Source organism: Anas platyrhynchos, chromosome 3 (assembly GCF_047663525.1).
Source record: "Anas platyrhynchos isolate ZD024472 breed Pekin duck chromosome 3, IASCAAS_PekinDuck_T2T, whole genome shotgun sequence".
Taxonomy (NCBI): Eukaryota; Metazoa; Chordata; class Aves; order Anseriformes; family Anatidae; genus Anas; species Anas platyrhynchos.
Window position 1 is genome coordinate 38,249,029 of NC_092589.1, and position 23,016 is coordinate 38,272,044.

General features: G+C 44.1%; 1 protein-coding gene and 1 long non-coding RNA gene across 6 annotated transcripts in view; one reads left to right on the forward strand and one right to left on the reverse strand.

Moving 5' to 3' along the window:
• The window catches only part of RBKS (ribokinase), a 66,673-nt gene that overhangs the window by 1,166 nt on the left and 42,491 nt on the right, over positions 1–23,016 (reverse strand). For 3 of the 5 annotated variants that reach the window (XM_038176418.2, XM_038176419.2, XM_038176420.2), the window contains exons 7-9: positions 17,941–18,129; positions 13,641–13,869; positions 13,259–13,551 (exon numbers count right to left, since the gene is read on the reverse strand). In XM_038176418.2, the coding sequence (XP_038032346.1) occupies positions 13,400–13,551; positions 13,641–13,869; positions 17,941–18,129 (570 nt within the window). In that variant the 3' untranslated portion in view covers positions 13,259–13,399. Of the gene's footprint in view, positions 1–13,258; positions 13,552–13,640; positions 13,870–17,940; positions 18,130–23,016 lie in introns of those variants that run through there. The other 2 variants (XM_027454053.3, XM_027454055.3) reach the window with 2 other exon arrangements.
• LOC119716380 (uncharacterized) lies at positions 13,781–14,547 on the forward strand. The gene is made up of 2 exons (XR_005264292.1): positions 13,781–13,918; positions 14,169–14,547. It is a non-coding gene; the product is annotated as an uncharacterized lncRNA (long non-coding RNA).

Below are 23,016 nucleotides of genomic sequence, written 5' to 3' on the forward strand. Positions count from 1 at the left end.
TCTGTTTTTCATAAAGGGCAGTGGTAGAAGGGGCAGAGAAAAGGGGAAAAATAAGCCATGTGGCTTGTGGTGTCTGTAAATTCCTAGTCACACAATGAAACATTTTGAAGCCTCCAGACCTTAGCTGTTTCTCATTAAGAAGGTCCCGCTAATGAAGGTCTACGCTGTGTCTGTCAAGTAAGCTACTCGTACTCCTGGGGTGAGCTTTGCCACCTGCGCAGCATTTGACTACAGGGGCTGCAGGACAGTACTGCTCAGCTTGGGCTCTGGTAGCTCTCGAGCCTCCGGTCCCCAGATCTTGTCTCCAGTGAGAGCTGCCCCGAGCTGTGCTCTGACCAGCAGGGAATGACAACTGTTTGCCTCTCAAATGTTTTTTAACAATACCTCCTGTTTTACGATGCTCAGGGCTCTATTACGCACTGAACAACTGGCAAAATGAATCACTTTTAACTTGACTGGCATGTTTCATTCTGCTTAAGTGTCCCTTCCCACTCCTTCCTTAAAGCTGGCTTGATTTCTGAGGCCAATTCTCGGTGGTATGGTGAAGCTCGTTCTCAGGTCCTTTTTTAAATCATACTTTTCTACCAGGAAAAGTGTTCCGCTGTGCACACATCTGAGAAGCTGCGTATGGACTAGCTCTGCTAAGGGCTTTGCCTCTGTAGTTGTAATAAACACTTCTGAGGATACAACAGGCCCCAAGAGTCACGGGGCAAGAGCAAAGGGCCTGGAAAAATGCAATTAAGTGAGCCGAGCAAAACTTCTAACTGGAAATTACGGAGAGGAAGTAATTTTCCAATTTGGAGTTCTAGTGGTTCTCACTGCTACACTCATGCGCACCATGACTTCAGCTGTATGTAATATCTTTCCTGACAACAAAAAACATAAAACCCACCACCCTTTCCACAGCAATCTGCTATGAGCAGCTGATGGGGCAGTGCATGGCCACAAAGGAGCCCCGATGAAGCGGGTGAGTGTGGCTACGCGTTGCCCCCTTGCTGCTCCAGCCAGGGAACTTGCTGTTTAACTCTCCAGGCCTGAATTTCGGATGCTGCCTGGTCTCACCTCGACAAACTAAGTCAGTAAGCGAGGCTCCCGTGGCAGCAGCTGTTCCAACACCCCATGTGGCTGGGCAGAGCCGGGGCAGGCTTTTATCGAGGTCTCCTGGGCCTTTGTCTCTCCCCTGCTTCCCAGCGCGCTGCCACAATGGCAGGTGGAGCAGTGACAGGTGACTGCTGGTTAAGTATTGCCAGCAGCTTTTGTCTGACACATGACACAAAAATCTTTGGCCCATCTCGGAGTTTACAATCTAATCGGCGCGCGATTAATTATTAAAGTTACTTTGGCACTGCTGTCACAGACACAAGTCGAGTTTCAGCAAGCAGCCCTGTTACACCGCGGGGCTGGCAGGAAGGGCTCGGCGCTTTTACACGAAATGCTCTTCACACAGTTGATTACTGGGCAGCGCAAGCAGCCAAATATGATTTTAATGAGGAATGCTCTGAATATCTGGTGTCAGATGGCACAACCCACACGTGGCGGCAGCACGGGATGGAATCCTGTCTTTTTGACCACCTTTGTTAATGGAGATAGCTGAATGCCACCCCAAGCAATTGCTCAGGTATGGAGCAACAAAGAACTAACAGCACGTAAGCATGCCTTAGTTTGGGTGACAGCGAAAGGGATCCCAGGTTCCCCCGGCCAAGTCGCAGTGGCCGTGAGGTGGTACTGACTGACTGCAACGATGGGGAAGGGGACAAGCAGCAGGCTGCCCCGCAGAACGGAAAAAGGCATCCTTGTTTTTTTTTTTCCAAGAGAAAAGATTATGGGATGATTGGAGAGCATACAAAAGGATTTGATAAAAGTAAATTTTGGCTGAAATCCTTACTTTCCATAGGCAGACCGAAGCAGTATCTCTAAAGCTCAGCTACTACAGACCCCAGGGACATCATAAATTCAGCTGTTAGTAAGTCAGCATCTTCGGTGGGGGGTGGTTTCAGCAGAGGAGCTCCTACTCCGAGAACAGCGGCATGTATCAGACTGATTACGTAGGAACCCTGTCCAGCCGTGCCTCTGGTCTGTGCCGACAGGACTGATCAAACACGATGTGGAGAGCTGCAGCAGCACTGATTCAGCTGCACTAAGAACTATTTTTGGCCTACAGAAACAGACCGTCCCTCCTGGTAGGGTGGATTAAGCTACGTGGAGTTCGGTGGATTCAGAAAAGGTCAACACAGAGCAGGCGGAACTGGCTTGGAGTAACATCAAGATTAGCTTGCTTAACTCTGGATTAGCAAATACTGGGTTTATACTTAGCTGTTCCAAAACCTGCTGCAAGAAAAAATTACAACGTACTCTGCAAGAATAACGATTTTGAAAATGAGCAGGAAGACGCATTTATCCTGCCCACTGACAAGCTACAAACACAGGATCCGTAATATTTGACATTCTTCAGCATTTGTCTTCCAGGAATCCTAATACATTGCAGACTTTGAGATAATCCCCATATCCTTGAGTGCCTGGAGACAATTCATTCCGTAATTATAAAAATATAACTTGCTTAACCTTTCTGTAAAGCAAGAGATGCCAGTTCGTGTGAAATAAAGTAAAGAACTAGATCAGAAAAAAGTTGGTCTGATATGGTGTACCCAGTTCTAAAATGCAAATCTTACGGTCTTGACTAAGTTTTATGGTTTTGCAGCAGTTTTTAAAACCTATTTATATGCTGAGCCACTAGTCTGGAAGGTCCTTGTTTTCCTGTGTGTCTGGAAAAGGGCATTTTTGTTTATTACAATCCAGCACTGACTGAGATTCTGTGACTCTAGAGAAGAGAAAACCCACGAAAACACTTCTATTTATACCTTAGCTTTTGTTAGCCCGGATTTGTCAGAAGCTGGTTCACAACTTTAGTATAACTATTTTTATACGATGCTACCCTGAAAAGCTTTTTATGGAAAGTGCTTTGTAAGTGGAAGCTATATTGTTCACCAGTCTTTCCAGCAAGTCAAGTGTTTTTCAGGCAGTCATGCCCAGCATAATAGGATGCATTTCACTTGTACAATAAGATGACTTGTTCACCAGAAACATTTGGAGGCCAAGAGGCAAAAGCTCCAGCTCAGTCTTGCTGCAGTTGCGCTGCCTTTTTCCAGGGCGACCTCTTGCTCACCCTTTGCCCTCCCAGCCTGTCCTCCTGGGGAAGAGCAGTGGCAGCGCTGCAGGAATTGGAGCAGGGGCTGGCTCCTGAAGCCTTGACCTTGTTACCGAACCTCAGAAAACTTCCCTCAGGCGATTCTTGCAGGAGTCGCAGTCCGTGTGCTCTGTATGCTAAATGGATTCATTCAATTTAAGACGCCGTGAGCCTGTACCGCCTGTAACTACAAACTCTTCATTTAGTGCGTAAATCAAAACAGCAATCCAAGAGCTGTCAAAAACTGCATTCTAACGCAGGATCAACTTCACTTCTTGCAATGATGTTTACAGTCTCCTAGGAGCTTTCACGGCAGCGCACAAACAAATGCAGCCTGCAGATTACACTGACTTAGTGCAGCCCAAATACACGGCCATACTCTGAAGGCCTTGGAGAATTCCTGTTTTATTTCTGTCAGTCCACAACGCTGTGGCACTGGATGATGCCGAGGGTGACACCTTCTGTGTCACGTCTGCTCAGGGCTCCTTGTTGCCTGCCCTGGTCCCAAACTAGAAGTTACTCCATGTAACAGAGAAATACCCGTCCGCAAAGACATCTCCTCAGGATCAGGGAAAGCCTCTGTCTCCACACAGGAACCATGGGGCTGGGCTTGGATGGTTACTTGCAGAAGAAGGGAAGTGTTTCCAGCCTTCGGGATATGTTCAGATGCTCTTGTGCCAAGGGGGTCTATGTGTCAGCAGAGAGAGAATTTCAGATGAAATGCTCAGAGAGCAAAACACCCCTTGGTAAAGGTGACTGAATCTTTTATACGGCATTTTGGGAGGGTCTCTATGATTTCTTTCTCCCTAAAACACTCTGTTTATCCCCCATGTGATGGAGAACTGTCTATTTCCAGAAATAATGCTGGCTGCTTTTTGATTTTTTCATTTATTTGCCTGTGCATTACTATTTTGTTTGATCTGGGGGGAGGAGGCTTAGTATTTTTCTCCGATTTTTGCTTACATTTCACTGGAGAGATATTCTGGCAGCTTGAATTAAGACAGTCTTTATGTTAAGCTAATTGCACTGGCTTGAAACTGTCTTGAAATTAAAGTCATTTGACTGTGGTCAAACAATCTCCCAAGCTTGAGGCCTAGCAGGGGTGACTACTCCTGTGGTGTCTGGGGTGCCTGGACCCACACGGAAGGGTTTCTGTCTTTGTAGGGAGCCCCACAGATGCTGGTGGGGTTCTGTCCAGCCGTGCTCACAGGGCCAGACCCTGAGTCCCAAACTTCTTAAGCCTGAAATGCCAGAAATTACGGAGAGCTTATCCACTAGCACAGTTATTCCTGCATCTGTGCAGTTTTGAGCTAGAACAAAGAGATAAGAAGTCCTTAGAATGGAGCTACCGCCTTTTGCAATAGAAAAAAAAAACACAAATGAGCTTGAAACACACCTCAGGGCCCACCTTGTTAGGTCTAACCTCGGCTTCTGCAGCCTTCTCAGGAAGCCGAGCTCCAACGCGCTGCCTGAAGCCAAGGGAGAAAGCAGAGAGCGAATCCCTGGCAGTGGAGCTGGCCTGGTGCTGTCTTCTTGCCCTCTGCCTTTCCTTGCTGGATTCCCACAGCACAGCCAGGCCAGAGCAAAGGAGAAAGAGGTTAGAAACGCTCCTGTCAGCAGCAGCGTGCTCTTGGATCAGCTCGAGCCAACTGTGAAACCTCACCCTGGGTCAACACGAAGCAATTCATTAACTCAGCCGCGTATCCAAGCCCCGGTGTAGTGCTCTGGCTCCTTGGCCACGCGCGGAAAGCCGCCTGCTCTGCTCCCCCCCGCGCCCTGGGGCTCAGGCTGGAGGGGTGAGGAACGATCGCGTTTCCTTTCTGTACCTCTTCCAGCCTGTTCTGGGAAGCCGTGGGAAGGAGCAGTCCCTGCCTTTCTTGTATCGGTGTTGCTGTGGGCTTGCACGGGCCCTTTGCAGGCCTTGAGAGCTTCGAGGTAACCCAACGGCACCCACTGCAGGCTCTCAGTTGGGACACATCAAAACCGAAGCACACCACACAAAGCCTCGCATCAGCCATCAGGAATTTTTACCCACTTCCTGACAGATTTCCTGATGGTTCATTAACAGTGATTAATCGGCCTGACCGTTAACCCCCTGCATTCCTGAGAGATTAATCTCCAAGCAAGGCCTCCTGCACACATTTTCTTCCCTTTCTGAACCATCATACTCCATTTAGTTATTTGCTGCTTCTAAAAAGATCAGAGGCAAGCATTACAGATGCATGAATTCCCCTGGAAAGTTATCTGGTTTGTGGTGAAGGCTGGAAATAAACCACCCAACATTCACAACTCTGCGATTTTTATATGCCACCTAAAAAGCACAGCTGAAAGGAGAGATCTGGTAGCATCAGACAGTCCCACTCGGCATGTTCAAAGCCCCTGTATGGCAGCTGCTTTGGAGGTAGATAATGCTGCTGTCATTTCACATGATGGGAAACGAACCGAAGTCAAGAACAATAATTTTAGGGACACCCACTTGGACACATCTGTGGGCTGAACACGGAGGTCCTCATCAGCATGGACTGTAAGAGGAGCCCCTCAATCAACCCATCCTTTGAGAATGAGGCACAGCCTGGGAACCCCAAAAGTGAGGCACCCAAAACCAGTAAGTGGACCTCCCTCCCCGAGCTGCCCAAAGCTCTGCTGGGCTCTCAGTCAGGACCAGAGCAGAGCAGCTCCTGCCTCGCTGCTTACAGCAAAAGCACTGCGAGGTGCCTGCGAGGTGCCGGCTTTCTCTTAGTGCACACCGATGAAACCTGGGGGAGAGGACGGGAGAGCTGCCTTGTGCCAGGGAATTGTATTCCAGCATGTCACTCAGCACCGGGGAAGAAAGCTAATCTGTGTCACAAGCCAGCTCCAGGAAGCCAACAGAGTATTCACCCACAGGGAGCACTCTGCTTTCTGAATCATCAAAACAATTCAGTGTGCTGATGCTCGTATAAACTCCTTTCAGCTCCAGATAGCATTCATGGGAGGTGACAAAGTTCTTCGTTCCACGAGGCAGTAAGAGCACCGAACCGGGATCCTCAGCTCTGCCCTGACAGCAGCGGCTCCGTGTTGCTGACCCTGTGAGGTTCCCACCAACCCGGCAGTCCACCACCGCTCGGACTCCTACACACCACAGTGCTTTGGATATTTTGGCAAGGACCCTTTCTATCCAGGATACACTTCTGTGTAGGGTTCCAGTTTAAGCTTCAGTTAGCTCTTGCCTTGGTGCCTGCTTCTTCCTTGGTCTCACAGCTGAGCTATGATCTGTGACCTCCTTTCACTTGAACTGGAAGTTTGCACCTAACAGAGAAACTCAAAAACAGCAAAGGAAACCCTCCACGAATGTTTTTTTTTTTTTTTTCCTTTTTCTCAAGTACATATAGGAAGCTTCTGACATATAAAACACAGCGCTGCGAAACTCTCCTTACACGTCAGCTCAATCCAAGTCTCCCCAGTGGCACTCTCGCAAAGAGCAGCACACACAGCAAGACGTGTCAACAACAGGGACGCACGCAGGCGCTGCTGCTGACGGGAAGGAGACGGGCTTTCGGCTGAACATGCTGCAGGAGCTGTCGGTACCTTTCCCGAAGTTAGAGCTCAGCACTCAGTACAGCAGCTCCTCGGGACGCAGGTCGATTCGTAGCTCTCCAACTGGTTTGTCAAGCCTCGGCAACGCGCGGCTGCTCTCCTGCTCTCATCACGAGCTCCGCTTACATCACTGCCTCGAGAAGCGCTTCCCTCCCTTCATTATCCACACCACGCTCGTGCCAGCTTGTAATTTCTGCCCAACAAAGCTCACGCTTAGGTGTTAATTCACCAATTTCAGTTAATGAGCACCTGGAACCAGAGCCCAAGCCCTGCCCAGAGCACATCACATCGCTCTGATAGCACGCTGCGCAGGCTGGCGGTGGGTTTCCCCACCGAGCACCCCAGCTCGGAGAGAACCGGCCACATTGCCACCAGCTGTGTCACCCAGTGTCACGTCAGGGGCTGGCGTGCCCTGGGGACCCCACAACCTAACAGCCAGGTCAGACGGGGGAAATCTCCTTGCTGGGCATTTCGCTAGCCACATGAGTGTTTTTTTTTCCTTCTCTCAAACTGAGGGAAAATGCCAAAAGTCCTGTAGTGATCCCATGTAATCTGACGAGATGCACTCAGAATGACACAACTGCCATCTCGCCTGGAATTGATCAAAAAAACATTCTTTTTTTGCACGAAAGCTCCATATGCTCGAGTGCCTCTTTCAAAACCACAGTATCTAGCCTTTGTTGGCTGGCCACTGCTCCCGCCTACCTCTGAACTACATATCCTGGAAAAAAAAAAACAAACCCAAAACTTCAGGAGGTTTTTTGTCTGAGCTCACTCTCGCATTGTCCCCTTGCCAGCTCCCCACATTCTTTTTCCTACCGAGTTTGCCTGAGCTTTTTGATGAGCTCTCTAGTTGCATCTCCCCTCTGGAAGTTCAGCAAGACGTGCCCCACAAGCCAGAGCTGCTGCTCTGCTCCCTGCTACCCACTCTGCTGTCCTGCATGTGCGGGGCACGGGGGCAGAAAACGGGGCTCCCTGCTCACTCATGGCCTTCAGCAGTAGGTTCCCTGTAAAGGAACCTCTGCTGGGTCTTTCCTGTAACACGTGGGTCTTTCCAACAAACGTACTGCCCCCTTAATGGGTTCAGCAACAAACTCTTAGATACCAGGAACGAGGCACACACTTCCAGAGACTTTCCTTACCTTTTCCCTGTGTTTCTGTATCTGTTTCTACTTTCAAAATAATAGAAATAACCCGCCTTAGAGCCCTTTTGGCTGGTGACAAATGTTGCTGCCAGAATTTGGGAATCTGCTTTTCTACAGCGGAGTTGTTCTAGAGCAGCTGATTTTGTATCTAGATGTCTATCTACACACAAGAAAACTCAAAACAAAACCTTGAGGGCAGTGACAAAATCATTATGGCCAACTGAAAACTGTCCATTAAACACATTACCATAGGTTACTGCCATCAGCCACCAAAACTTATGTTTTTAGCTTCCTTTCATTTGCCTAGCTGAAGCTCTACCATGCATTCTGGCCCCGGGACAGGGTACAAGGGATTGATTCCCTTACCCTTGATAAGAAACAAACCCGGCATTTTCTGTGGTTAGAGTTTGCAAAAGCAAGAAGCCTGATTTCCCCATTATTCTCATTTCTCTGTTCTTGTTCTTTTGAAAACCTAATTATGCAATATCACTAATCCAACGCAAACCTTTATGGTTTATGGAGTGACCAAAATTACTTTCAAGAGAAAAAAAAAACAACTGTTGGGGGAAATCAGGTCTTAGGTCGGTATGAACATTGCTGCAATTGGCACTTCTGGGTAACTAAGTAGGCCGGGGGCTCTGGAGGCAGGTTTGCCTTCTCTCTCATGACAGTCAGAGCCAACGTGGACAAACTGCAAAGATGAGGAGTTGATGTCCTACAACCAGGATAATATCTGGTTGTGCAGCTCTGAAGAAGACAAGGCGGCATGCGACATTTGTAGACTAACCGTAAATGCAAGAGGTAAAAACCGATGAGTCGTTATGCCAAGAATATGCTGCACTATTACACAGTGGTTCACATTTTCAACTTCCTACGGCACAGGCCAGAAAAAGATACTTGGGAAGGTGACGCTCTGGATGTGCCAGAAGCGCCAGCTTCCAGCAGCTATTTTTAACTGCAGGAATTTAATTAGAAAGGATGGCTGCACACGGTTGGTCTTCCTTCCTCTCCATTCTTTGTGCAGATCAGATAGCCCGGTGTGTGCCATTACAATGGACAATGTCTCCTGTGCTGGTGTTGACGGCACAGTGTCTGTGCTGAGCACAGGGTGACCTGCATGGCCAGGACTGAATTTTCCTGAGAACATCCTTTCAGTGGAGACCCCATCTTGGCTTCACCATGAAGACAAGGAGAGGAGAGCAAATCAAGAAAAGGGATGTGGCGCATTCTGCTGCGATGTTTTTGACTTGTCTTACAAGCCATAGCTAGCCCGAGAGAAGCAGCAGCAGATTTCCTAATCAGTTCTCAACCCGTATAAATTATACCACTGCTTCGTTTATGAAAGCAGCCCAGAAGTGAGATGGCACAAAGACAGCTTCAAGACATTTTGGAATTCAGCTCCCTCAGCCCTCATCAGAATGTAATCTCGGGCCCAAAGTTCTGATGCTGTATGCTTCCTGCCTTCCGGCCCCCACAACAAATGTTTGGGTTGGTGCACAACTGCTGCCAGTATCCCTACTTTTTCTTTTCCAGACTCTCCAGTGGGTTAACCTCCATACTGGAGGATTTCTCAATATGACAGCAGTGGAGCCAGAGCACCTGTCCAGAGTATTTTGCCACAACCCCCTTCAGCCTCTTCAAGAAGCATCCGATGCAAAGCAGCTAGCATGCACTTTCTCATTTATGTGCACATCCACGATGACATCCAGTTCTAGTAACGAGACAGATGATATCCTGACAACATTTTTTTTCTCCAGGGCTGATTTCCTTTGAAGAGAAGCACAGACAAGAAGTTACGGTTTTATCAAGGGAAGCAGGGTCGCATGCCATGGCCCGGCCAGTCCCTGTGTGCTTTTGTTCCCCATCTACAAAACCGAGGTAAGAATAGTACTTGACCTTGTGCTGCGAGTACAGAAGTAGCAAACAATGTCAGGTGCTTAGCAACTTCATGTAGATGTGCACATGCATACTGAACACATCTGTAGGACCCAGTGGGACAAGATGTGATGACCTACTACTGATGGTGTGTTCCTTGGCAGCAAAACCAAGTAATTTTTGGTATCACTACAGTAACTGAGACAGAAATTCAGTTTTACTATGGGGTTTTTGTTGCCTGGCACCCTGCAATCTTAGAAAACTAAATATTGGTTTTAATCTTCTTTTCTAGTCTACATCTTCATTAAGTATCCCCTTGTAATTTAAAGCAATTTGTGGCAAATGCTAATACTGCTTTGGGCCCACTTCTCCCTGTCAGCTGTATCTCTGTTAAATTATGCATTTCCATCTGGAAGGAAAACCATACAGGACTGTAGGCTCTCCTCCACTTAGAGTCAGGAATGGAGAGGGATTTAATTAGATGCTCCGTGGTTGAGAAGAGGACTAGAGCAAAGCCTGGGTGGTCTGTGGAATCTTCCACTGGAAAACAAGGCTGCAAATTGCTCGGTACAAGCCTGCTTCTGTTTGCTCATTTTGTTTACATTGTTTGTACTTACAGATTAAAATAGACAGTTACTAGGCAGATAAACAGGGTTTCCTCCCATGACAATGCTGTGTAGATGTTTGGTGAGCAGCGTGGGACAATATATGTTGGTACTTCATTTTTGGCTATGGCACCCCAACTCCTTACGTAACTTGAAGCAGAACGATTTTTAGCCAGTGCTCCAAAGCACCTAATTGCTAATGTTTCCAGTCCCATCCTTCCCATCTGTAAAATGGGGATAATAAAGCCTCTCACTTTCCTCTCACTGGGAAAGAGAGAGCATCCAGCTTGCAAAAGGAATAGCTCTCCACCTCTTATTTGGCAGCCAAGGCCGATGGACCCAACTCATGCAGTTCCTCTTGTCACCTACATACACTTAGGCCACCGACCAAGTCTTCAAAAGCTGAAGTGTGCTTAGAAGGCCTGAATCAGAAGCAGAAAATTGTGATGAGCCAAGCAACTCTCATCTACACTTAACTGTGAGTCAACTCAAATGTAGTGATTTCAGTCATGTGCCCTTTCACAGTTCAGCTGAACTTCAGAACATAATAGATGCAGCTTTAAATAGATTTACAGTGCAGATTGCTGATTTGAGTGTCTGGCAGATTAATTTATTCCTCATGGTTTTTCTGTTCCAAAATTCAATGGATTCCATATTTGTAAATGAGGGAATGCAGAGGACTAAGTCAGAAAGTGGGCTATGACTGGAACCAGGCTTATTTATTAACCTATTTTGGTTGCACGTTAAAGAAAGGAAGCTATTATGCTGTTGGTTTGTGGGATGCTAATGGGCACTCTGGGCATAATTACCCTGTGTTGGTGCGTGAATAAACCCCACTGATATATAAGTTTTTCACCCAAAAGTAACTTTTTCCTTGAAAAGGGAAGATAAAGAAAAAAGAAAGAAAGAGAAAGACAAAGGAAAATGAAGAGGGAAAAGAAGAAAAAGAAAAAGAGAGAGAAAAAGAAAAAGAAAAAGAAAAAGAAAAAAGAAAAAGAAAAAGAAAAGGAAAAAGAAAAAGAAAAAAAGAAGAAAGAAAAAAAGAAGAAAGAAAAAAAAAGAAGAAAGAAGAAAAAGAAAATATATAAAAAAAAAAAGAAGAAAGAAAAAAAGACCTTGCCCTTTATGGTCACTTTACTCCTTCACACTACATCTTTGGGTAGGAAGAGGTTAAACGCCCAACAACATTTTTCTCTTCTTAGCAAGTTGCAGAACTGTACATCAGACACATTGTCTGCCAAATGCTTCATTTACTACCAGCTGCATTTTTACTTTGTTGAGAGATAGCTGAAATAAAATCACTGTTCTTTGTGCAAACGGCATGCTAAATAATGTATGGCTACAAGATTATTAAATAGCAAAGGCATTTGATAATATTAGAGTCAACCACAAGTCCCACTTCTGCTGATGCACAGAATTTTGAGTAATTAGTCATTGCACGGAGTGTTGTATTTATATCCCCTTGAGCCTCAGACGTTAGGCCACAAAGTCAGGAGACAAAGAATTGCTGTTATTGGGAGGACTGTTTTGGATTTATTTATATTCTAAGGCTTTATTTCAGTGTCCACTTCACTCCTCTGGCTCAGGCTTCCTCCAAACCAGAAGATACAGCTAAGTCAGAGAATTTTAGTGTAAACCATATTTTTACAGACAAGACCTCGCAACTTCAAGCAAAAGAACTTCAATGAGCTTGCAAAGCCTCCAAAGAAGCACAAGTGGCCTGAGGTTAAATGACAAGCCTGGGAAAAAGGCCTCCTAGGGTCTGTCCTGATCTCTAACAGACTCCTCATGGTTTACATGCAATGCATTAATAGCAGCTCCAATTTATGGATAGATAAATTGGGATACAAAGAAGACAAGTAACTCTTCCAAGGATTTACAGCAAGTCTTTGGCAGAGCCCTGCAACTCTTACTCAGTCCTTTGTTCAAATTGCTAAACCACACTGCCTTCTTTAGACCACAATTACTGCACAGGCCTGAATACTGTGACATATCTAAAATTATATAGCTGTACGCTTATATGAGGCTCTTTTAAAATAAAGATTGTATAACATCTTCAGAGTTCAACACAAAGCTGCTCAGTGAGCACTCTGCTGCTCAAAGACAGCCTTTTTAATCCTCTCGCATCATAAAAGAGCCAGATCTAATTCATTGTAATAAGAAATCAGAGGGAAACTTAATAGCATTTGAACATAAAACATCTGATGACAAATTCACGTTGTAGCAATGAGTCCTCCTTTTGGAGAACTGACATGAAAAAATAATCGTAGCATTTACGATTATGACAAACAACGTGTATCATCCAGCTCTGAGAATGCTGTACAGAGAAGGGCTGTACAGGATGAATTATACACCCGTGTCAAATTTCAGGCACAACTGAGTAGATTAAACTGTGAATTTTATCACGTCTCATAAATGTGCTCTCTGTTTATAAGCATGTCACCTCAAGCTGGATCTCCTCAGCTTTTTGCAGTAGGTTGTGCACCCTCTGTACCTGAAAGGCACGGCCAGACAGGGAAGATGCTGGTAGTACAAGAAATTTCAAGGTTGTGCTTAGAAACACTGAGAAGTTAAACATCCCAAGTTCTTGACGAGATTTAAGAGACAGCATGGACTTGCTGTGATTGCCAGGGCACCACTGTGAAAAGTGATTCCAAATTTTCATCTAAATATTGTGCGCACAAGCGTCTCCATCTGCCTGTACAGAGAATACATCTGTGCCGAAGCCAGATCCGCAGATTCCTTATCTTTGGATTGTAAGCATGCAAATGCAGGACTTTTGTGCACACACCTGCATGTGCAGACCTAGAGGCTGAGCAGAAGCCGATGAAGAGATCTTAAGCAGAGCAACTGCACTGTGTTTATAAAGACAGGATGGGATGGAAATTACGAAGTCACCCCAACTGATACAAGCATGTACAGATGTTATTCAGCTTCTTGATCCAAACTAGGATCTGGAGCAAACCAAGGGTTACAAAAAGAAACCCCGGAGTGCTTCCCTCCTCAGAGTGACCTCAGTGCTGCAACCTGGAAATGCAGACTGGCAGCGGGCAGCTCTGCAGTCCAAGGACACCCCATTTCCAGTAATGCCTCGCACAGGAGAGATCCATCCTGTGCCAACCCTGAGGATTGAAGCATGAATCCCAGACGGGAGGCCCACCTTCACCTGCAGGGAGCAATCAGACAGAAAAGCAAAGCCGTGAGCCCCTGGGTGCTGCCCCAGAGAGAGCAGCCCCTGGCCACGGGCTGCCTTACCTCCTGAGGAGACCCGGCATGGCCAACCCTCTGCAGCCCACAGGCCGAGTGCTCGGGGCTCCAAGACATCCCGACGGCCTTCCCCAGTCCCAGCTGCATGTGCCAGGCTCGAGCTGGGCCTCTGCTCCTCCAGGGAACGTGGCAAGCTGGCAGCACCTTGGGGGATCGGCTCCGTCCCCAGCCACCACCTGAAGAGCCGGGCTCGGCAAGATCCCATCGTGCTGTTTCGCTAAGATGGAAGGGAACTAATCTCAGTGCTGGCCGAATGCCAGCTTGGGGTAATTACATTCTTCTGACAAATTTTTCTTGGCAGTTTCAATGGAATATAATTAGTAAATGTAAATAGATGTAAATAGTGCTGTAAATTACACTTTGCGTGATTGTCAGGAGCAGAGGGGGCTCGCAGGGGCGAAGGGGCAGGAGGAGCGGAGTAGCGCTCCCCAGCAGGGCACTGCCGGGACACGCTGCTGAGGGTTACAGGAGCAGCAGATGTCCCGATGCAGGTTCATCGTGTGCTTCATCACACAGATCATCCGCTTCACCTCAAGTACCGCTCCGACCCGGCGGTGTTTGGTCATGTCCCACAGCTGTGCCTGCACGCAGCTGCCACGCTCCACCTCAGCTGTGCTCGTGCTCCGGCAGCAAGCCGCTGGGTGCCCAGTGTTACTGATTTCCATGACATGCTTATCAAATTTGTGAATGGTTTGTAAAACCTGCTGCTACCAACTGAAGAAGAAGCGTCATATAAGTGGAATTACATAATGCTCTTTCACGGCTATTTTAATGCAGCTTCATGTACCTAATTTCACATAAAGTAGAAATAGCTTCTACCAAAAATACATGCGTATTTTTAACTTCATGTAGTCAAGTAGATTTTAGAGCAACTATATAAAGTAATGAAAATAGATTCTAATGTATGCTTTCGGTTTCTTATATTATCTATATATTATTACATGTTATGTGTCAAGTCTCTTACGTATTTAATCTGTTTCAAATACAAATTGATATTGCTAATGGGCTTAATCAAGTATTTCTTTCATACAGAAAATTTGAGGATAATTTTTCAATAATTCACTTATTTTAATTTTTCTTCAAAATTTGCAAATATAAATAGCTAGCAGAAGCCAGTAAAATGAAGGGAAAGTTTATTTTCCTAACAAAAGCTTGTTGCACTATTGAGCTATAACAGGAGAAACAGATGTTTCAGCTTTACAATACCATGTCTTGCAAAACTTCCTTCTAAACGACTATTCGTGCTCTACATGTTTTGGACTGTGCATGGAGAGCTCTGCTAACAGTCCTGGGAAGCATTGCATACATTAGTAAAGCCCACATTAAGATAATTAGTGCTAAAAAAAATCAACAAGACCTTTTTTTTTTTTTCTTTTATAGTATTGATTTAGTGTGGGTGAGAAATGCCAGATTTTCGATCTCGAAGATTCATGTTCCACCACAGAGCAGGAGATGGAGCCAGCTTTTCCCAGTGTTCTGCCAATAAACTCTTGGATTAACCATCTCACAGGCTAGAAGAAATATTCGAGCTCTATGGTCTATTGATGCTTAGTCTCTTTGACAAACCTATGAACATAGAAATAGGAGGCACACTACCTGCATCAAGAAACCCAAATTCTTTATCTTTGGGGCTGTACCTACCTAAATATTCTCTCACAAAAGAAAAAAAAATCAAAATTTCTATTGACAAAATGATCAGGACTGAAAATAAGCTGAAAAGACGACTCTGCCAGTGGCAATATCTATGGGAAACTTTCTACAGTAGAATAGGCCTTTGTGGTTCATTTTGTATCTCATATATATATATATCCTCTAAATTGCAAACTCCACTTTAATGCATACTGTTCTCCTAAGGGCTCTGTAACCTTTTGCAAATCCTATGATGGGTTTTGTACATCATTTAACTCCTTGTCTGACAGTAACTTTACCTTCTGTAGATCCAAGCAATGACAATATGGATACGGACATATAATCAGATGTGATTCGATTATGGCTGCTTAAAAAATTACTGCCCGATCCCTCAAGATGCTGAAGGCAGGGCTGTTTAAGGTAGCAAATTTTGTTTTGGGCTAAATGGTAGGCTAAGATCATGTGCATGACCAGCTGACTACTCTTTAGATGGGTATTTACTTGCTACCTTACAGCTCGAGCTTATTCCCCTGGGAAAGGATCCACTGCAGACATGCATATGAGAAGAGCAATGTGTCCTACTCAAACGTTTAGTATTTATTTTGGTTATAGAGCTATCCAGGTTAGTGGAGGATGACATTATTTTGTTTGGTATTCAGAAGGGCTGCTTTAAAAGCACTTGCTTTCAGGCGAAGTGATAATCAGTCTAAGCAGTGTAAGACTTTTATAATGGAAGGCCAACACATCTTTTTTCATTCAGTCTGCAAGAGTAAACTGAGCACAGCTGTTTTACTGAAAACAACCCACTGGTATTTAAGTAGATTAGCAAAATTAACTGTGAAAATCTTCTGCTATATGAAAGCCAATAACCTGTTGGCCACAAGGAGGCAGGGCAAGGATTCAGTAAACTCAAAGAAATTGCTTTTACTTTAAAAAAAAGAGACAGAGAAAAAAAAAAAAAAAAAAAAAAAAAAAAAAGAGGAGCATTAAATTAGTTCAGTCATGAAACTCTGAACTGCTAGGCAAGATAAAAAGCACTTTTCAGCCACAGTGTGTGGTTTCAGTATTGCTGTTTTAATCCAACAGCAGCAAATATCTTAAGATATCAAACAATAGTTGATCTGGCAGTAATTTTCTGCTTCTTTTGAAGAATCAGATCACACATGCTTTTTCTTCATCACTTCTGTGTGATGTACACTAAAAAGGGAGACTCATACACTGTGCTCTGACAGGGTGGATTTACCAACTCTGAGCAAGAAGCCATACGGCCAAGTTTGCAAGGTGTTGCTCCCAAGCCAATAAATCCTAAAGCCTTTCACTCTCTTGGCACGTCTATTTCTGGGCCAAAAGCAGACAGAGGCGGGTAGCTGTTTGTAGTCCCCTACAAAGTAAATGCCTTATGCGCCGTACAGTACGGTGATGCCTCCCTTAACCAGAGCTTTAGTTCATTCCAAAATCAGCACTAACTTCTAAAAGACGAAGGGGCAAAGGAGAAGAGTAAAGCCACAGTATGCCTGTTGCAGAGTTAATTTGAAAAGGATTAAATAAATTTAACAGTGAAACAAAGCCTTCCAGAGTATCAACACATCACAGTCCAGATCTATCAGTGACTTCCTGTTTGAGAAGAGACTTTACTCCTAGCTCTGCCACTGCGCCACCAAGATAGGTGATTTCAGTCCCCTGTACCTCTTGCCTCTGTTTCCTCATCTTTTAAGCTGTTGCTTTCCTCCTTTGCAAAGCAGTATGAGGTCCATGGATAAAAAAACATGCTACAAGAACTAGTTATTATTAATGCAATTCAGATATGGAATGCACCAGATGGTAAAATCTCCAGGATTTTAATGAACTATTGTAACAGAACATATGTAATATGACGTTATTGTAACAGGCATTTAAATGTATAGTTAGTACATACAACGTGACCTGCTCTGCTCTCAGTAACTCCACTGGAATTATTTTGGATTTATGTCAGATAATACTAGGAACACAAAATAGCCCCATATGTGCAATGTGGTAAGGTTTTCAGAGCAATACAATCTTAACTATTGCCTGTCCTGTTCTTCCTTTTTGCTGGGGATACCCTAATGGCAAAAATAAAATGTCTCTGAGCAAGTATTCCTCACCTACCACCATAAAACAGTTAAGTCGTGAAGCAGCAAGAACTGTTTGGTTTTATACTATATTCTGTAAAAATCATGTCTTTGAAGCACCTTATGCTAGATTGGTAAGTAATTCATGCTTGTGTCAGAAGAGCCAAACATTCGGTTTCAGGCTGCGAGGGCAGGAATATCTCCTTTCTCCCACAGCACTGGAGTTCTGGACATCATGAATTATATGACTGGGTAAAGGTGAAAAAACAGGACTGCAGTTCAAGCCACTGGCATCACACATTACAGTCAGAGACAGGTACTGACTTCAGTAAAGAGGAACATGGAGATAATATCAGTATGTATAATAATTCTAGCACATCTACAATACAGACTATAAAATTCAAGTGAACTGACATTTAATATATGAGAGGCTGGAAGCAAGATATCAATTTCACATCATAAATTAGCCTTTGTACTAGTGCCCAAAGATTTGGCTGATTACTCATTGCTTTCCCTTAGTGCTTAAGCAGTCTTTTCCAAAGCAAGACAGTTAAACCACAAAAACGTACCGTAGTGTCCACAGCTCTGACCTTCCCAGCAGGAACGTGCTTTGGAATGGGTTCTTCTACTGATATCATCACGCAGCCTTCTGCTCCAAGAGTAACAACTACAAGCTTACACCCTCTTTCTAACAGCATGCGTCCCACCTTTCCAGCATCTTCAAGGTTGCCAACTGGGATGCCCGTTAAAATTTCTGCCTGGAAAATAACCCACGCAAACGAAAATCATAATGTGACAGCATTCATTTTTGGACAACAGTTGCATCTGAAAACAGCATTTAATATCATTTAAAAAATGTGTATTATGGGATGATCATGAAACTACTTCCTACGCTGATATTCAGCTATGTCATGCTCCTGGTTTGAAATCAGCGTGTACTTCAGGCACAGCAGAATAACAGAGAGCAGCCTAGGCTGAGACACAGGAGGCATGGGTTCTGTTCCAGCTTCTTCAACTTGCTTGGCATGCTACCTTGAATAAATCACATTTCTCCCACGTGCCTCAGTTTCTTCATCTGTGAAATGGACACCATGACATAGCCTTAGCAAAAGCATTTTGCTGTCTAATGCGAAAAATGCTACATGGCAACTCAGTCACTATTCTTGGGGGATATTTGTCACTAAATAAGAAACCTTTTTTTTAAATTCTCAGGGCTCAGCTAGTGAGAAATCACTAGGGAAAGTCTCTTTAAGGAAAAAACCAAAATTGCTCAACTTTGACCACTGTGTTTACTTTAATATGTATTTTTAGATAAGAATACCTAAAAGTTATCTGAAGTTCTCTTTTGGCAAATGCCCATTCCAAGATTATTATATATTTGTGTTATGGACATGTCTATAGGCCTCTGTCAGGGCTGAGACTCTTTTGTGTTGGCTCTGTACAAACACAGATAAACTCTTTGTCTAACAGATGGTGACCTTAAGTCAACTTCTCCCAGTTGGCTCTTAAAATCAATCTCTTCTAGTTCCACCCAACTAAGAGCAAAATTTCCCAAAAATTTGCAGTGAAGTCTCCAGAATAAAACATCCTTTTCTTCACCTCGTACATTTTCTCGATGGCATCCCATTTTCCAATGTCATGCACTACTTCTTTTGGCAGAGGGTGAAGGGAGGAGGACAAGGATGGAACAGGAAGAAAGGAAGAAAAAATACAGCGAGTTTTATCTGAAACAGCCTAGCACGCAGTACTCCTCCTGCCTACTAGAGTATGCCTTCAATTTTAAGTAAACTGGCACATTATATATTGCTGTCTTTCCTAAATCTTATCCTGCTTGCTTGAGAAGAGGAAAGTCCTACTTTATCTTGCACTACAAGGCTGCTGGTTCCTGAGAAAGGGAGTCTGAAGTGTTTTCAGATAATCGCCTATTAACTGGGCAAAACTTCCACAGTCTTGGGCCTTATTTTCAGCGAACAACTTTGGAAACTTTTCACCAGCTCCATGTCCTGACCTTGCTGCGTGGACAGCTCAGCTTCCCGGGAAACAGCTGCTGGCATATTTCAAACCACCTTGCTCTGCGTTGCAGAAGCTTGAAATTGGTGCACGTATTTCTTGCCCAAACGGACTTGAAACCGTGGAGGTTGAACAACTGCCCCCTGATGTACGGGGCCATGCCTGTCATGTAAGGAGAGGCTGGGCAGACAGCTGGGGACAGGAACTACTACAGCCATCCCAAGCAAGCCGCCCCCAGTTGTGAGTCAGAGGCCTCACAGCTTGCCACTGTCATTTCCTGTGTTTCAGCCTGACCCAGAACAGAGAAGCCACCCTTAGGCTCTGAAGGGCCAGCGTATGCCAGTACGCGGCTTAGGCTTTATATTATCATGAACAGAGTGCTTACTGGTTTTAATTTTCAAACGTACAGGATCGAGGCCCGCAGTCCCTACTGAGACAAGCACACAGGCCTTTTCGGGAGCTGTCAGTCTGATAGCTCCGAGGCAGAACGCGCTGTGGCGGGACTTGGTGGGTAAACTCATGCTGCAGGGTCAAGGTGTGGTAACACGTAGGCACGATCTAAAACTACTTCTTTTAAACCACACTGAGCCCAGGCAAGAATACAGTAAGCTTTAGATTATGAGTAGGGAACTAAATGTACCCCATTTTCTCCTTGGCATGTCACCACACTGCTCAAATTCTCTTGCAGTAGGAACTGTTTTGGCAAACTAAATCTATTTCAGTTTTTAAAAGGGTATAAAAGTATTTTCACATAAGAGAATTTGTTTCAAAAAACATCTCACCCAACTTTTTAAATAAATCTTCCTGCAAGGTTTGCAAAGAAACAGTACACTAATAGTGGCTTTGGAAGGACTAGATAATAAATAGTATTAATATACGTATACTCTATTCTAATACCTAAGTGTCTAAAACATCTGTGTCTTTTTTTGAATTTTAAGATCTCTGAAGCAAGAACTGTGTGTTCCTGTATTCATAACACCTAGCACAAGAATAAAAAGGCATTAACAAAGTGCACACACAAATCCTTGAATGAAAATGGCCAAATGAATTTCTAACGTACTTCACGATGGGCAGTACTTCCAAACTTTCTACACAGGTTGCAAAGTCTTCAGGAAAAAAAAAGTGAATTTGGTCATGGAAAAGAAATAGTCAATCTCATTTGGGTTTACTTAGCTGGTATTTACACTTCTCTACGCTCGTGAGCAAGATAAATGAAGTACTTGAATATAATATTCTCCCTAATGAAACACACATTCTGTCTGCTTAGTAGCAATGTTGTACCCTCTTTGTGACAGCAGTATCCCAAGCCAACAGGATTTTTTGGCTGTGTAGTGAAAGGGTTGTTTTGGGGCTGACACGTGAAAGGTTTTGCAGAAATCTTTCTGTCTTTATCCTGTTTATACCAATAAACAAATTTATTTTGAACCAGACAGAGTCTGTATAAAAGTAGATCGTCAACTGCTTGAAACCATTATCATCTAACTCATCTACGGCAGGATGGTAAAACTCAAAAACACTGGAACAAGCTGGAAGAACCATAAAAGCAGCAGAAGCCAGACAGATTCTGTGCCAATAATTAGAGATTGCGGTAAATGTCAACTGATGTTAAATACTGTGGTGAGCTTTTAAGTTCCTCCCTTCAGTAGAATCTTATTTAAAAAACAAACAAACTGTGGTACAATTGAAGGAAATAACTAATAGTTATGTAAAGAAAAAATTAAATAACAATACTAAAAGCTCAGTGTGGACATTTGCCATAGTACTGTACAAAAGAACAGCAAATTAAGAAATTTATTTTTTCTGTAGCTAGTCTCACAAAACTCCTCAGTTAAATGGCCCTAAAAGCAAGAGGACATTCCACAAACCTGCTGTCAGAAAAAAAAACTTTGACAGTTATTACATAGTTAATCTACAGAGAGTTTTCTTAATTTTGTTTACACAAGTAGAAGAAAAATTTAACCGAAGCCTTTACATTTAACTGTTACAAAGGTTCTTGGCCATGCTCCTCATTATTCTTCGTTAACTCTCCTTGTCTCTTCGGGCTGTGGAGTCTAGTCACAGTAAGCTGACACAAACCAGCCCTGCTACGGAAAAAAATGGTGCTGCTTTCCTTTCCACTCCTGTCCACACGGCTCATTCTCTTCTGCCAGCACAGCTATTTGTGTGGCCAGGAAATAAAGTGGATTGCAAGGCAGGACTGTGTTAAAATTAACCCCGAAGTAAAATAAGATAAAATAAAACAATCGACTCCTTTCAACGGCAGCACTAGTTTACACTGGTTAAAAGTGATAATGAAACTATGATATGAACCTCTGCCAAGTGTTCCTAACAGTGGTGCATTGGGGGCCACCTGTGGCTTACGCAGCCGCTTTCAGGGAGAAGTGCTGGATCTTCCACTTGGCATTCGTGAGACCAAATCTTTAGCACAGCCTAGTTTTGGGACCCCTGGCAGAAGTAAGATACTGACATACTACAGCAAATCCAGTGGGAGGCCAGCAAGCCAGTCGGGGGCCAGCACACAGGACATACGAGAAGAGGCTGGGAGACGTGGGTCTGTTCAGCCTCAAGAACCTCCAGCGAAGGGGAGGGCTAATTGCTGGCTACAACTACTTAATGGGTGGATAGAGAGAAGAGGAAGCCACCCTTCTTGAAGCTGCAAAGGGATAAGACTGCACACAAGTGGCACAAGTGGGAAATTCCAATATTAGGAAAAACTTCCTCACCAGCAGGGTGATGCAGTACTAGAGCAGGTGCCCAGAATGGGTCATAGGTTCCCCATCCTTGGTGATTCAAAACTTGACTGGACAAAGCTCTGCTTCACCAGCGTGCTGGACTAGAGATCTCCAGATGTCTGTTCTGACCTGCTGTGATCCTCAACACATATAAAGCGTTGAGATGGCAAGAAATGTTAATCCTCTGGGGTGCAATCCATCTTTTTCTTTAGTGTCCACATGGCACCTAGCACAATACAACTTTGCAAACATTGCCAGGTACTACTGCAACAGAAACAATAAATAAGAATAGGGAAACCGCCACTTTTTAAAGCTTACTCGTCTAAAACTACATACAACAATTTAAAATATTTTTAATTTTTAGTATTTAAACACAGTAAGCCAGTTGGCTTCAAGCTTGGCTTGTACCTTAAGAGATTTCTTTGAGAATGCCAGAACAAGAACTTGATCTCATTTATTCTAACACATGAAGAGTCCCAACTAAGTAGTGAGACAGATTTGGTGTGTAAGCAAGATCAGGCCACAAGCCAAGCTAATTCCAGTTGTTTCAAATTATAATTTTTTTACATACATGCCAGAAAACTTATGCTAGAATAATTAAAAACTGATTGAAATGAATTGGCTTGAAGCTATTCCCTCCCCTCCCAAAAGTAACATCTTTCATTTTACACTAAATATGGGAGATTTCATAGTTTCCAGAAACTGATAAAATAGGGTTTAGAACAAAGTTGGAATTCAAATTAAAATATACTGTGAATTACTAGCAACTTCTGTGTAATGAAGAAATAATAGCTTTCCTTTACTTAAAACAGAAAAGGCAAACACATGAAATGTTCTGGAATAGTTTAATTTTAAAGGACCTATTCTTGTTTTGACTAGTAGAGGTATCAATGATTATTTTCT